Source organism: Bos javanicus, chromosome 26 (genome assembly GCF_032452875.1).
Source record: "Bos javanicus breed banteng chromosome 26, ARS-OSU_banteng_1.0, whole genome shotgun sequence".
Lineage (NCBI taxonomy): Eukaryota > Metazoa > Chordata > Mammalia > Artiodactyla > Bovidae > Bos > Bos javanicus.
The window spans coordinates 15,880,751-15,895,607 of NC_083893.1; the positions used below are offsets into that span (position 1 = coordinate 15,880,751).

Below are 14,857 nucleotides of genomic sequence, written 5' to 3' on the forward strand. Positions count from 1 at the left end.
TGCAATCCCTATCAAGCTACTGACAGTATTTTTCACAGAGCTAGAACAAATAATTTCACAATTTGTATGGAAATACAAAAAACCTCGAATAGCCAAAGCAATCTTGAGAAAGAAGAATGGAACTGGAGGAATCATCCTGTCTGACTTCAGGCTCTACTATAAAGCCACAGTCATCAAGATAGTATGGTACTGGCACAAAGACAGAAATATAGATGAATGGAACAAAATAGAAAGCCCAGAGATAAATCCATGCACCTATGGACACTTTATCTTTGACAAAGGAGGCAAGAATATACAATGGAGAAAAGACAATCACTTTAACAAGTGGTGCTGGGAAAACTGGTCAACAACTTGTAAAAGAATGAAACTAGAACACTTTCTAATACCATACACAAAAATAAACTCAAAATGGATTAAAGGTCTAAAGGTAAGACCACAAACTATAAAACTCCTAGAGGAAAAGATAGGCAAAACACTCTCCAACACAAATCACAGCAGGGTCCTCTATGACCCACCTCCCAGAATATTACAAGTAAAAGCAAAAATAAGCAAATGGGACCTAATTAAAAGCTTCTGCACAACAAAGGAAACTATAAGCAAGGTGAAAAGACAGCCTTCAGAATGGGAGAAAATAATTGCAAATGAAGCAACTGACAAAGAATTAATCTCAAAAATATACAAGCAACTCCTGCAGCTCAGTTCCAGAAAAATAAATGACCGAATCAAAAAATAGGCCAAAGAACTAAACAGACATTTCTCCAAAGAAGACATACAGATGGCTAACACATGAAAAGATGCTCAACATCACTCATTATCAGAGAAATTCAAATCAAAACCACAATAAGGTAGCATTTCATGCCAGTCAGAATGGCTGCTATCCAAAAGTCCAATAAATGCTAGACAGGGTGTGGAGAAAAGGGAACCCTCTTACACTGTTGGTGGGAATGCAAACTAGTACAGCCACTATGGAGAACAGTGTGGAGATTCCTTAAAAAACTGGAAATAGAACTGCCATGCGACCCAGCAATCCCACTGCTGGGCATACACACTGAGGAAACCAGAATTGAAAGAGACACGCGTACCCCGGTGTTCATCACAGCACTGTTTATAATAGCCAGGGTCCATCAGCAGATGAATGGATAGAAAGCTGTGGTACATATACACAACGGAGTATTACTCAGCCATTAAAAAGACTACATTTGAATCAGTTCTAATGAGGTGGATGAAACTGGAGCCTATTATACAGAGTGAAGTAAGCCAGAAAGAAAAACACCAATACAGCATACTAATGCATATATATGGAATTTAGAAAGATGGTAATGATAACCCTGTATGTGAGACAGCAAAAGAGACAAAGATGTATAGAACAGTCTTTTGGACTCTGTGGGAGAGGGTGAGGGTGGGATGATTTGGGAGAATACCATTGAAACATGTATATTATCATATGTGAAAAAAATTGCCAGTCCAGGTTCGATGCATGATACAGGATGCTCAGGGCATCATGCTCATGCTCATCCTCCTGACCCAGAGGGATGGAATGGGGAGGGAGGTAGGAGGGGGGGTTCAGGATAGGGATTTCATGAACACCTGTGGCAGATTCATGTTGATGTATGGCAAGACCAATACAATAGTGTAAAGTAATTAGCCTCCAATTAAAATAAATACATTTATATTAAAAAAAATTTTTTTAAATTTCTTCTTTCCAAACCATGAGTAGTAAATACATTAAAAAAAAAAAGATTAATTGATGCAAAATATATTCTTGGTATTTGGGGCAGTATTATATAAATTTTGATATTTGGGCAAGAAATACTTTCTGCTGTTTTGTCATTGAAATTTACTATTTTTATGTAAATTTTAACATTTGTAGTGGTTAGTTAGAAAGTAGAAACAATTAGAATTTGAGAGTTGAAAAATTTTCAATTTCTTTTGTTCTTGAAACTTTAATGAGATCCTGTATATGAAAGCACAGAGTAATAGTCTCAAAAAGTGATTGGGCAGTTGAAGTAAAAACATAGGGGTTGAGATTTTTGTATGTAGGCCTGGCGAAATCTGTTTAGTTTGGTAGCTTTGAATAGCTTGTTAGCCTTATCATAATATCATGATAGAGATATGGTATCATAGCAATTTCATAATAGAGAAAACAATTTTAAGAGAAGGAAAGCAAGAACCAGCATTTGTATTTATTGAGGATCTATATGGTGTCAGGAGCTTAATGTAAATTGCCTTACTTAATCATGGGTTTTCTGGATGGCTCAGCAGGTAAAGAATCTACCTGCAATGCAGGAGACTCAGGAGATTTGGATTTGATCCCTGGGTGGGGAAGATCCCCTGGAGGAGAGCATGGCAACCCACTGTAGTATTCTTGCCAGGAAAATCCCATGGACTGGCTGGCTGTGGTCCATGGGGTCACAAAGAGTCAGACACAACTGAAGCATTGGAGCACACACACACACAACCCCTTGAGTAGGTGTTACTTTTCTCCAGTTTACTGATGAAGACAGCCTAGTTCCAGAGTGATCAAGTACCTTTCTTGAAGTCTCACAGGTAGTACGTGGCAGAGCTGGAATTTGAATCTAGGTCTGACTGACTCAGAAAATCATATTTCTGCTATTCCACAGTGATATTCCTTTAGCAGAAGCATCTTTTCCAGCCGCTTAACATTCATTCTATATGGTAGCTATTTGGCTGAGCACTCTGCAGTATTTTATCTTTCTGGTTGTGTAATGAATAGTTTTGATAGAATCAAGTACTTCAATTTACCACATTTTTGATACCTGCCACATAAGAGAAATCTGATGATATTTTATCTTTATTTTTGAGTAAAAATAGATATATGTGGATAAATTTCTTTCTTATTATTTATGAATTTTTATTCTTGTTTTTCCCCAGAACTTTATGAAATCTTCCTCTCAAGAGCAAAGGAACGGTGGAAAAGTTTCAGTGAAACAAGTTCAGAGAATGATGTAGAAGGTGGGCTATTTTTGTTGTTAATAGAAATTTCTCAAAATCCAGGTGCTGAGATGAGTGTGATTTTTTACAATATGCCAGGAACTGCAATAATTCTTTACATACATTATCTCCTTTAATGTTAATAACCCTTTAAATAGATGTTATTATACTGAATGATATAAGAGGAAACTGAGGCTCAGAATAGTTAACTTGGGAACAGTTAAGCTGTGATGTAAACCCAGGTTGTTGGACTCCAGAGTCCAGTTTTTAATCACAACAGTAAAAGTAATGGGGTGCAGTATTTTTAGGCCACCTCTTACTTAAAAGATTGATGATGTTTACAGCTCGCTTGTGACCTCCCCTGAAGAGGAAGCATGCTCTTCTCTCTTATGCTGTTGGATTATCATTTCAATTTAGTCACTAACTGAGCTAGGTTTGGCAGGATTGCAGCTTTAGATAGACTTAGTTCATCCTGGGTTTCAAATTTGCTGAAGGAAAGAACCGCAGGCTCCCTGCTTTAATCAGACATTCTCCCAAGGGCCATGTGCCTATGGATGATTTCATTATGTCTTTCCAGCCTGGCCTTCTGCACTACACTGGAACCCTGCAAAAGTCCCACAGAGGAAAACCAGATATACATTCAGGCTTCTCCAAATCAGTCTTATTGGGCCATGAAAAGCTCTTCTGCATTCTTTCCTCAAGCAGAGTACCTTCATCTCTGGCAGGCTCAGTCCTGAGCCCGTTCCCACACTTGGCAGATGCCCCTAGGAATAAAAGTAGCCACTGGTATCCACTTACCTGGGAAAGGCAAGGCAAGACTCTTCTCTTTCTGAGATTTAAAACCTTTACAACTCTCGGTGCTCACAATTCTCTTATGCCTTTTTTTTTTCCCTTTCTTTTCTGGCCACACCACATGGCTTGTGGGATTTTAGTTCCTTGACCAGGGACAGAACCCAGGTCCTCAGCAATGAGAGTGCAGAATCCTAACCACTGGATCACCAGGGAATTTCCTCTTATGCCTTTTTAAAACATATGGTATTTGAAATCTGTTTTTTCCTAGTAGTTATTGCAGGAGTAGTAGTCTTTCCCCTCCCTTTTATAAAACCTAGAAACAGAAATCTTTTACCATAAAACTTTGTGATAAATGTATAGATTCTTTCTTCATATTCAGTTCAGTTCAGTCGCTCAGTCGTGTCCGACTCTTTGTGACCCCATGAACCGCAGCACACCAGGCCTCTCTGTCCATCACCTTTCCCAGAGTCCACCCAAATCCTTGTCCATTGAGTCGGTGATGCCATCCAACCATCTCATCCTCTCTCATCCCCTTCTCCTGCCTTCAATCTTTACCAGCATCAGGGTCTTTTCAAATGAGTCAGCTCTTCACATCAGGTAGCCAAAGTATTGGAGTTTCAGCTTGAACATCAGTCCTTCCAATGAACACCCAGGACTGATCTCCTTTAGGATGGACTGGTTGGATCTCCTTGCAGTCCAAGGGACTCTCAAGAGTCTTCTCCAACACCACAGTTCAACAGCATCGATTCTTCGGTGCTCAGCTTTCTTCACAGTCCAACTCTCACATCCATACATGACCACAGGAAAAACCATAGCCTTGACTAGACGGACCTTTGTTGACAAAGTTATGTCTGTGCTTTTTAATATGCTGTCTAGGTCGGTCATAACTTTCCTTCCAAGGAGTAAGCGTCTTTTAATTTCATGGCTGCAGTCACCATCTGTAGTGATTTTGGAGCCCAGAAAAATAAAGTCAGCCACTGTTTCCCCATCTATTTCCCATGTAGTGATGGGACTGGATGCCATGATCTTCGTTTTCTGAATGTTGAGCTTTTAGCCAACTTTTTCACTCTCCTCTTTCACTTTCATCAAGAGGCTTTTTAGTTCCTCTTCACTTTCTGCCATAAGGGTGGTGTCATCTGCATATCTGAGGTTATTGATATTTCTCCCAGCAATCTTGATTCCAGCCCAGTGTTTCTTCCAGCCCAGTGTTTCTCATGATGTACTCTGCATATTAAATAAGTAGGGTGACAATATACAGCCTTGACGTACTCCTTTACCTATTTGGAACCAGTCTGTTGTTCCACGTCCAGTTCTAACTGTTGCTTCCTGACCTGCATACAGGTTTAAGGCTATAAGTTCCAGGAAAAGCTGTGATGTTTCTTTAAAGTTATTGATTATTCAGCTTTTAACTTTCCTTAAGTAACATACATGCTGTGTGTGATCATTCTGTGTTTACAAGACTGATCTTGGTATAATGAGTAATCATTTCAGTTTTATCTACCTGGCAAATGCAGGTGTATCTGTTGCTGATCGAGAGGCCAGTCTAGAATTAATTAAGTTGGACATATCCCGTACATTTCCATCTCTCTACATCTTTCAGAAGGTAAGGGTATCTCAACTAGCTTGTAGCAACTATTTTTTTTTAATCCAAAGGAACAAATTCTCTAGATGCATAGCTATTATTTTTTAAAAGCATAACTATAAAAATTGGATGCCTTTATATAAAAAAGGCAAAACTAGTAGGAAAATAGTAAAGGCATTTCTGTTATTTTATTCCACTGACTGAATGCATTGCAGTTAGAATAGCACACAAAGGTACTTGATGAGTTTTCCCTGAAGTGAATTTGTCTAGTTTCTATTCTGTAAAATATCTGAATTTTAACATTTTTGCCTAGTAAATTGGTAAACTATAAGGAAGTTTGCTCCAAAACTTAATTTTTTTTTCAGAATTATTGAAATAGGAAGGTTTGTTTTTTGTGCAGAGATTATTATGAAATTGCTTACATTTTATGAGGAGAGTAACGATTACATTTTATATGTATATATGACAAGTCTTTATTCATGGAATTCTTCTCTATGTTGACAAAGTGAGATTGAACATTTTACCATTAAGATTAAAATTTGTAATTATTAATAAACTTAATTTTGCGTCTTCATGGTTTTCTTTTGCTGAAATTGTATTATATCAAATGAAAGAATCTGTGTTCATTATAAATTTATTGTGCTAACTTTAGATGTCTTTAAAATTGCATACAACTCTATAGTTTGTATCCATCCATCAAGTAAGTATATTTGACTATTTTGGTTTTTCACAATTAAATATTTTTTACCCATACTTTAGAACATATCTTTGCAGAGTGATTAAGTATACTGACTAAAACTAGTCATTTAGGAAATATAAAGTTAATTAACATGTTTTTTGAGAATTAACTTAGAAACAATTATTTGTATAGTTTGACATTTCATTTTTCTCTTCTCTAAGGGTGGCCCATATCATGATGTCTTACATAGCATATTAGGGGCATATACATGTTACCGACCGGATGTTGGTTATGTAAGTATTTGTTTCAATCTGTCTTTTGAATATAAACAGTCTCTCTGTCTTATCTCATAGTAGCTTATGTTGTATTAGCTCTCACATGTCTGTATCTGTATGGTTTTTTCCTTGGTCCTGTCAGCTTACTCTGAGAGGAATTTTCCCTTTCCTGCCAGAGGCTTGTGAAACTGATTGCCTGCTTTCTTGGAGAGCAGCTGGGGATTTGACCATTCAATTTGTAAACTTTTATTTATTATCCATCCTGTGTTGCCTTCTCCCCTTTTCCCTAACTCTCCTTTTCCTGACTGTCTCTTTAGAGGTAAACCTCTTATGTTCATCTGGGTTGAGGAAAGGTAGGTAGGTACCTGTACATACAGAGTAGAGGAGAGGATTTGCTCCTTTTACACATTTTTAACCAATCCAAGTTTTAGTCCTTCCTCTCAATTTTAGAGGTGCCTGATAACTTTAGTTCTTGAGCCTTCCAGAATTTGTAGCTGAATTGGCTTGCCGCTGACTGGCTTTCTCCTCGGCACATATTTTAGTCTCAATATTCCCTGTATAGTTAAAATTTCCAAAGTGCTATTGACATCTTTTATCTACTGTGTATATTATTTTCCATTTTCTTTTTTGTTCTTCTAGGTTAATACTTATTTTATTTACTGTTATCTTAGTTGGATTTGGAAGGGAAGAGGACAAAGAAAAATGTGTGTTCAACTTGTCATGTTTTACTGGAAATCATAAAACCTTCATTTTCTTGCCTTTGTCTTAAAATAGAAACATTTTAGAGATTTCACAATAGGATGGCTGTCTGATACAACTTACCCTATTTTGTTGCATGTTCATTTGTACATTTGTTTATTCATCCATTCACTCAACAAATATGTACTGTGTGCTTATGGCTATATGCCAGGCTTTGTTCTAGGTATTTTATTCAGCTCTGTGAACAAAAGAAAGATTCCTTTTTGTCTCTTATAATTTAGATGGAGACAGACAATAAACAACAACAAATAAGTAAATCACATGTTATATTAAAAGGTGATAAGTATTATAGAAAAAGCATGACATGGCTTGGGGAGAAAGTAAAGTTTGGGCATGGGGTAGGTTGTAGTATTAAAGCTGTCCTTACGAAGAAACCTCAGATATGCAGATGACACCACCCTTATGGCAGAAAGTGAAGAGGAACTCAAAAGCCTCTTGATGAAGGTGAAAGTGGAGAGTGAAAAAGTTGGCTTAAAGCTCAACATTCAGAAAACGAAGATCATGGCATCCGGTCCCATCACTTCATGGGAAATAGATGGGGAAACAGTGGAAACAGTGTCAGACTTTATTTTTCTGGGCTCCAAAATCACTGCAGATGGTGATTGCAGCCATGAAATTAAAAGACGCTTACTCCTTGGAAGGAAAGTTATGACCAACCTAGATAGCATATTCAAAAGCAGAGACATTACTTTGCCAACAAAGGTCCGTCTAGTCAAGGCTATGGTTTTTCCTGTGGTCATGTACAGATGTGAGAGTTGGACTGTGAAGAAGGCTGAGCGCCGAAGAACTGATGCTTTTGAATTGTGGTGTTGGAGAAGGCTCTTGAGAGTCCCTTGGACTGCAAGGAGATCCAACCAGTCCATTCTGAAGGAGATTGGCCCTGGGATTTCTTTGGAAGGAATGATGCTAAAGCTGAAACTCCAGTACTTTGGCCACCTCATGCGAAGAGTTGACTCTTGGAAAGGACTCTGATGCTGGGAGGGATTGGGGCAAGAGGAGAAGGGGACGACAGAGGATGAGATGGCTGGATGGCATCACTGACTCGATAGACATGAGTCTGAGTGAACTCCGGGAGTTGGTGATGGACAAGGAGGCCTGGCGTGCTGCGATTCATGGGGTCGCAAAGAGTGGGACACGACTGAGCGACTGATCTGATCTGATCTGATCTTATGAAGAAAGTAAAATTTAAACAGAGAATCTCTTTTGGTCATGTGTTCTATAATAGAATCATAAAAACATTACATAACCCCTTCATATTTTTTTAAGTTGACATTCATTTAAATTTTTTCATTATAAGTTTCATCATAAAGGATTTAATTTTTAGCACTTATTAAATATTGATATTTTAAAATAAAACTTTTATTTTAAAACTGTATGTGCTCAGTTGCTCAGTCGTGTCTGACTCTTTGTGACCCCATGGTCTGTAGCCCGCCAGGCTCCTCTGTCCCTGGAATTTTTCAGGCAGGCATTCTGGAGTGAGTTGCCATTTCCTACTCCAGGGGATCTTCCTGATTCAGAGATTGAACCTGTGTGTCTTGCGTCTCCTGCATTAATTTCTCTTCCCTTTGAAGGTCCAAGGGATGTCCTTCATAGCAGCAGTTCTCATTCTCAACTTGGAAGAAGCAGATGCCTTCATTGCATTTGCAAATCTCCTGAATAAGCCATGCCAGTTAGCCTTTTTTCGTGTGGATCACAGCATGGTATGAACATTTAGAATGAATTGTGTTTTTCTTTGTCAGTTTCTATAGTCTGATTGCCCTTACAGAGTAAAATACAGTAATTAGAAGACCAAGGTGATCTAAAATAAGCCTTTCATTGAATTACAGTTTTATGAATGCTTGATGAAAACACTCAGAAAGAGGTGCTAAGCAAGATTTTCTATTAACTTATGAGTAAGGATTTAATTTCTCAATTTCTCGAGTATACTCTTAAATAATTTTGTTGAAATTTCTATCTTTAGATGTTGAAATATTTTGCAACGTTTGAAGTATTTTTTGAAGAAAATCTCTCCAAACTATTTCTTCATTTCAAATCTTATAGTCTTACACCAGACATATACTTGATAGACTGGTAAGTTATAGAATATAGTAATTAAAAGGAAACAGAGTAAAACTTTTTGCCTAAAGTAAATCTGATGCACAGGATCATACATATAAGAAAAACTCTTCTCTTATGTATAAAGAAACCCTCACATTTTTGTTGGGAGGCATTTGATTAAGAATGTGAACTCTGGTTTGAAATCAGAATCCCTGTTTTTTGTATTTCACTTTCCAAACTATAAAATGGGAGTAATAATATCTCAATCCTGAGTTGTTTTGAGAGTGTTTTACATGGATTATCTCACTCAATGCCAGGTACATACTAAGCTCTGAGAAAGAATTAGTTTGCTATTCCTTTAATATTCTTAACATACAAGGGTTTATGATAGTTATGATAGGTTTTCTTTACTGAGAGCTTTGTTTTTTCCAAGGCCTTATCCAGTTTTCTGACCAAGTATTGATGCCTTATTTAAGTGCTAATGCCTTTTTTTAACTTTACAATTCTAGCTCTTGTATTCTAACTTGGAAGGTTTGCTTGGACTCTGCTGAACAGTAGCAGTAGATTATTTAGACGGGGGTGAATTTTGCCCAAGAGATAGAGCAGTCGATCTTAAGATAGATTGTTAAGAGTACATATGAAATATTTAAATCTTAAATCCTAATCATTAAAAATCAGTGGGTTTCATATAAGTGATAAGATTTAATATAGATAATGGCATTGATCAGCTATCTTTATGGTTGTTTGAGGTTTCTTCTACTTAGACTTTAAAAAAAAGACTAAGTTATTTTTCAACGTATTCTCCTGTTCCCATTAGGAACATTAGAGTTCCTTTGGGTAGGACCTAAGATCATGGGGAGAAGGGTTTTCTATTACGGGACCTGAAGGACCAAGATCAAATACTAAATCTGTAAAGAAGGTGGTAAAACTGCTCAATTGTCCATCTTAAGAACTGTGAACATGAGCCAAAACAGGATCACAGCTGTTAAAGGGAGCAGGATGAAATTAATACTGAGTGAGTACTGTATACTAGAAACTGCTTCGGCACTTCTAATACCCTTTCACATTTTGAACAGTGAGTTAGTATTCTCTGTACTACCAAGAGTATGCTTTAGGTTTTCTGGAGGTTTTTTTTTTTTTTTTGGCCGGGCCTTACAGCTTTTAGAATATTAATTCTCTGACTAGGGATAGAACCCAAGCCCTCTGCAGTGGAAACCAGACTCCTAACCACTGGACTGTGAGGGAATTCCTCTGCTTTCTGTTATGCAATTAAATATGTGTTTATAGTTTAAGAAGTAGTCATGAATTTTTGTTTCATTCCATTGAGCTTGTAACATACAAAGCCCAGAACCAATGGTGCAAGAAAAAAGAGGAATAAGTAAGTGGCAGTGCTAATGAGGATTTATTTCATTTTTTGGCGGAAGAGCCTTTAGTTAGTTGCCTTGCTCATGTTTCATCAGCAGTATCTCAGATAAAGTTTGTGTAAAAAATGTGTACCTTCTTTGCCAAGGTAACATCAAGAGAAGTTCTCTAGCATTTTCGCCCCCTACTTCCTCAACCACAGTGCTACTCCAAAGTACTACTGAATAAAGACATGATCAAACATTATCAGAAAGGATGGGAAAAACCTTTGGTGATTCTATTGGAAGGTACACATGCTCCCAAAGAAGTAGTAAGTAAAGTTTGGTGAACGGAAAAACAGTAGGTATTTGTGAAGAGGAAGAAAAGGAGAGAAGTCAGGCTTTATGGTTTTGTATTTAGGCTAATATAAGGTACTTGACCTCATACGGTAATAAGTAACTTTTACTGAGCATTTCTTATGTGCCATTCACTATTCTAAACACTTTACATTTAGGTAATTTTATTATCTTTGTTTACTAATGAGCAGACTGAGGCACAGCAAGGTTAAGTATCTTACTCAGGGTACATAATCAATAAACTGCAAATCTAAGATTCAAACTCAGGTACACTGGTGTCAGTGTCTATACCCTTAACCATGAGGTTATTCTGCCACTGTAGTTTGTATTAGGCTGTATCGCTGCATAAGATTGTAAATTCACATCCTTCTGTTATTACTTAATTTTCCACTACTCAAGTTGAGGGAAGGAGCCATATCTTATTTGCCTTTTCAGCCCTAATTTAAGCACTTCTTTTTATATAGAGATGCTTAATGAGTGACCGAATAAATGAATGAAAAATTTTAATGACTTTTTCCCCCCTAATTTTAGGATCTTCACACTTTATAGCAAATCACTACCACTTGATCTGGCCTGTCGAGTATGGGATGTATTTTGCAGAGATGGGGAGGAATTTTTATTTAGGACTGGATTAGGAATCCTCCGATTATATGAAGATATTCTTCTACAGATGGACTTTATTCACATAGCACAGTTTCTAACTAAATTGCCGGAAGATATCACATCAGAAAAACTGTTCAGCTGTATTGCAGCCATTCAGATGCAGAATAGTACCAAAAAATGGACTCAGGTAGAGTGACATTTTCCTACTTCTAACAGATGTACTAAAAGTTTGTTTTTAATTAAAAAAAAAAAGTTAACTATTTGTCAAATGTTAGTGCTTAAGTTTAAAAAAAAGCTTTAAAAATAACTTTTGACTTTGAAAAAAATATTGCTTCTCTTTCACCTCTCCAGACCTATGGCTTTATTTTTTATGTAAGTCCAGTAATATTTTGAGTTTAGTGAAGTGCAGCCTACAATAGTCATGTATTTGCCAGGGTAATTATATAAGCACCTTGGTAGTTCAAATAGACAACAATTGTATTAAATACCTGAATGTGTACTAAGGGTTTGCAATAAAAAGAATGTAATGTATGATTCTGACTTTTTAGATGCTTAATCTTGTTAGGGAAGCAAATATATTGACAGTCTAAAGTTATATGACATAAAAAATAGTGTTAAACACTTGCTTCATGAATGATGGACAGTAGGCATAAGTTCACAGTTTTATTGCTTATGAAAATGAAAATATAAGAATATTGGTCCAGTCAATGTAAGGCAAAAACCACTATATTATAAAGTAATTAGCCTCCAATTAAAATAAATTAATTAATTAAAAAAATAAATATTGGGAAAATGCAAAAAAAAAAAAAAAATGAATATTGGTCCAGGAAATGTTTTGTTACCTAATAGTAATTTTATAATATTGGCAAGTGATGAAAACTGGAATCTAACTGTCTATCATAAAATTGGGTTGAAACAAACAAGAGGATTTGAGAATGACACTCTTTCAGAGAGCAAAGTTATGTATGCTAAAGCTTTTTCATGTTAATAAACTATAGATTTTAAAATCTCTTTAATCTGCATGGTTGTTGTTTTTAGCATTAATGTTTACTTTATATAATTTCCAGGTCTTTTCATCTGTGATGAAGGATATTAAAGAAGGAGACAAGAATAATAGTCCAGCTCTGAAAAGCTAACCTTCAAAATTAACAAAATAATTGCAATATAACAAATGTTGTTTGATAAAAGTTTTCATTTCCTATGTAAAAAGCATGGTAGAAAATGCTGAAGAAAGCTAAAAGAATCAAGACATGGAAAACTACTGATTTTGAATTCCATGGGGCTGAAGTAAATGAGTAACCCATTGACAGTATTAATTTAAAAAGTATTTTATAGGGAGAGCCATTTTACAAAGGAGAAAATTTAAATGGCTAGTTCATACTCTGTAATATGGAGTGAATAGTTTAATGCAATACATTTTTTAATAGCTTTGGATATAGTTCAAAATTTTTACATCTTTTCTTTAACTATTAGCATAAAGGCACTTTGGAGGTCAGAACAGGCTATTTAAATACTACTTTAACTTCTAAAATACTATTTGAAATAAACGCCTTAGTACAGATATTATCTCCAGTTCCAAACATTTGAAGATATTATAGACCAATAATAAGCATCTTTGATTGTAAAGTGTTTATGTCACTGATGTTGTTTATATTCATTCCCACGTTGGGGCAAATTTGGGTTATTTGGGAACTGGAAATATTGGTAGGAGATTGTTTAGCACTTATGTAAGTGTTTTCCACAGTATCATGTCTGTCTGTTTTTGAAAGGAAATTGTTTCTTTTTTTCAAGGAATTTCTGTCACTCAGAGGAATTTAGCTTTTCTGTTTCTAGTCTAAGAAATTGTTCATCTAGTAATTTAAGAAAGCTAACTGGTAGAAGAAAATTTCTTTGCACTTTAATGGACTGAAGACTTTTTGGAGGGAGTAAGTCCATAAATATAAATGAGGTTTTTCACTGGTAAGAGTAAAAAGTAATGAATTCTGAGAGTTCTTAAATAGCATGCTACTTGTCAAGACTTTAAGTTTGTTAGTTAAAATTTTTTCGCTGTCTGTAGAAACAAAATTTGTTAATTCCAGTTTGAATTTTGAAACAACATGTAGCCAAGTCCGTGACTTGTAAAACCCTGTGTATAATTTTCTAATCAATGGAAATGAGAGTAAAAGAAAAATTTAATTTTTTTCTAATGAGTTTAATTTTGATGATATAGTGGATAAAGGAATGATTAATTATTGGTAACCTGACATTAAATTTATTATGATGTTTGATTCTTGAGCTTAAAATAAATCACTTTATTATTATTGATATCTATATAACATGGTATTTGGTTAATACACTTATAGTGTGCTTTTATGTTGCACTTTGGTTTGAAACAACACTTAAGCACACTATTTCTGTTAGTGGTATATAGTCTTCAAACTAACAAGTCTGAGAACTTTGTTAGTGTAGTGACTGCCTCTTTAGGAATATGGGACCAGATGGTACCCATGTATTTTTACCCCATGGGTCATTCTAGCCTAGGGACCACTAATGGAGCCCTCAGAAGTTAACTCCTGTCATAGGAGCTTTCTTAGTGGAAACTAGTAGTGTAATAAAATATTGAGGGAGTACTCAGGGTCTTAATAGGTTTTAGAATGACATATTAACTCTGGTAACTACTTCCTTGGTATTGGTGGCCCTGATAGAGGGAACAAAACCCCTGGCAGTAATCTCATTGAGGTTGTACTACCTGCCAAAATTTAATCTTACTTTTGTGTATTTGTTTCCTAAGTTGGGCCTATGTTACTGTATTTCTTTTTCTCATTTTTATTATTGTACAGTTTCTTTACCTTTCAAGTATAAATGTGTATATAAAATGTAAATACAAGGAATTTACTAAAATCCACTATTAACAATTACTGTGTAAATAAAACTTATAAGCAGAGTAATTACTTGAAATGAGTCTTCATTATTTGGGGGATATTTAACTACATGTGGAGATAAAAAGGGAATAAACTCTTCTTCCAGATTTCTCTTCCTGAGGATGATTGGGCCTTTTGGCTTTTGAGATTGCCAGTACTGGTAGTGAGAAAGTTGTATCTTCCTTAAACCTCTTATACAGGCATTATAGAGTTACTCGTTATTCACATGGTCAGTGTATGGCAGTTTTTTGGGTAAAGTATATTTTCAATTAAAAGATAACTTGCCTGGGAGAGACGTGGAAGGGAGGTTTAAAAGGGAGGGGACATATGTATACCTGTGGCTGATTTATGTTGATGATGGCAGAACCCATCACAATATTGTAAAGTAATCATCTTCCAATTAAAAATAAAACTAAAAAAATAACTTTCCTAAAAACCTCAAGATAATGTGAAATTGAATATGATGTTTTGTCTGTCTAATCAATATTTCTCTCATTGTCCTTTTAGCCCTGGTCTGCATTGTATTGTTTAAATGCTACTGGAAGACTCCAATAACTAGCATAGCTTTCTAAAATCAGAAC

The 14,857-nt window shown here is 35.8% G+C and overlaps 1 protein-coding gene across 7 annotated transcripts in view; it reads left to right on the forward strand.

The window, feature by feature from the left end:
• Positions 1-14,303, forward strand: part of TBC1D12 (TBC1 domain family member 12) — a 119,036-nt gene extending 104,733 nt beyond the window's left edge. For 6 of the 7 annotated variants that reach the window (XM_061402852.1, XM_061402847.1, XM_061402848.1 and 3 more), the window contains 7 exons: positions 2,893-2,973; positions 5,259-5,347; positions 6,227-6,298; positions 8,611-8,739; positions 9,000-9,109; positions 11,305-11,563; positions 12,444-14,303. In XM_061402852.1, the coding sequence (XP_061258836.1) occupies positions 2,893-2,973; positions 5,259-5,347; positions 6,227-6,298; positions 8,611-8,739; positions 9,000-9,109; positions 11,305-11,563; positions 12,444-12,512 (809 nt within the window). In that variant the 3' untranslated portion in view covers positions 12,513-14,303. Of the gene's footprint in view, positions 1-2,892; positions 2,974-5,258; positions 5,348-6,226; positions 6,299-8,610; positions 8,740-8,999; positions 9,110-11,304; positions 11,564-12,443 lie in introns of those variants that run through there. The other variant, XM_061402849.1, reaches the window with a different exon arrangement.
• The last annotated feature ends 554 nt before the right edge of the window (positions 14,304-14,857 follow it).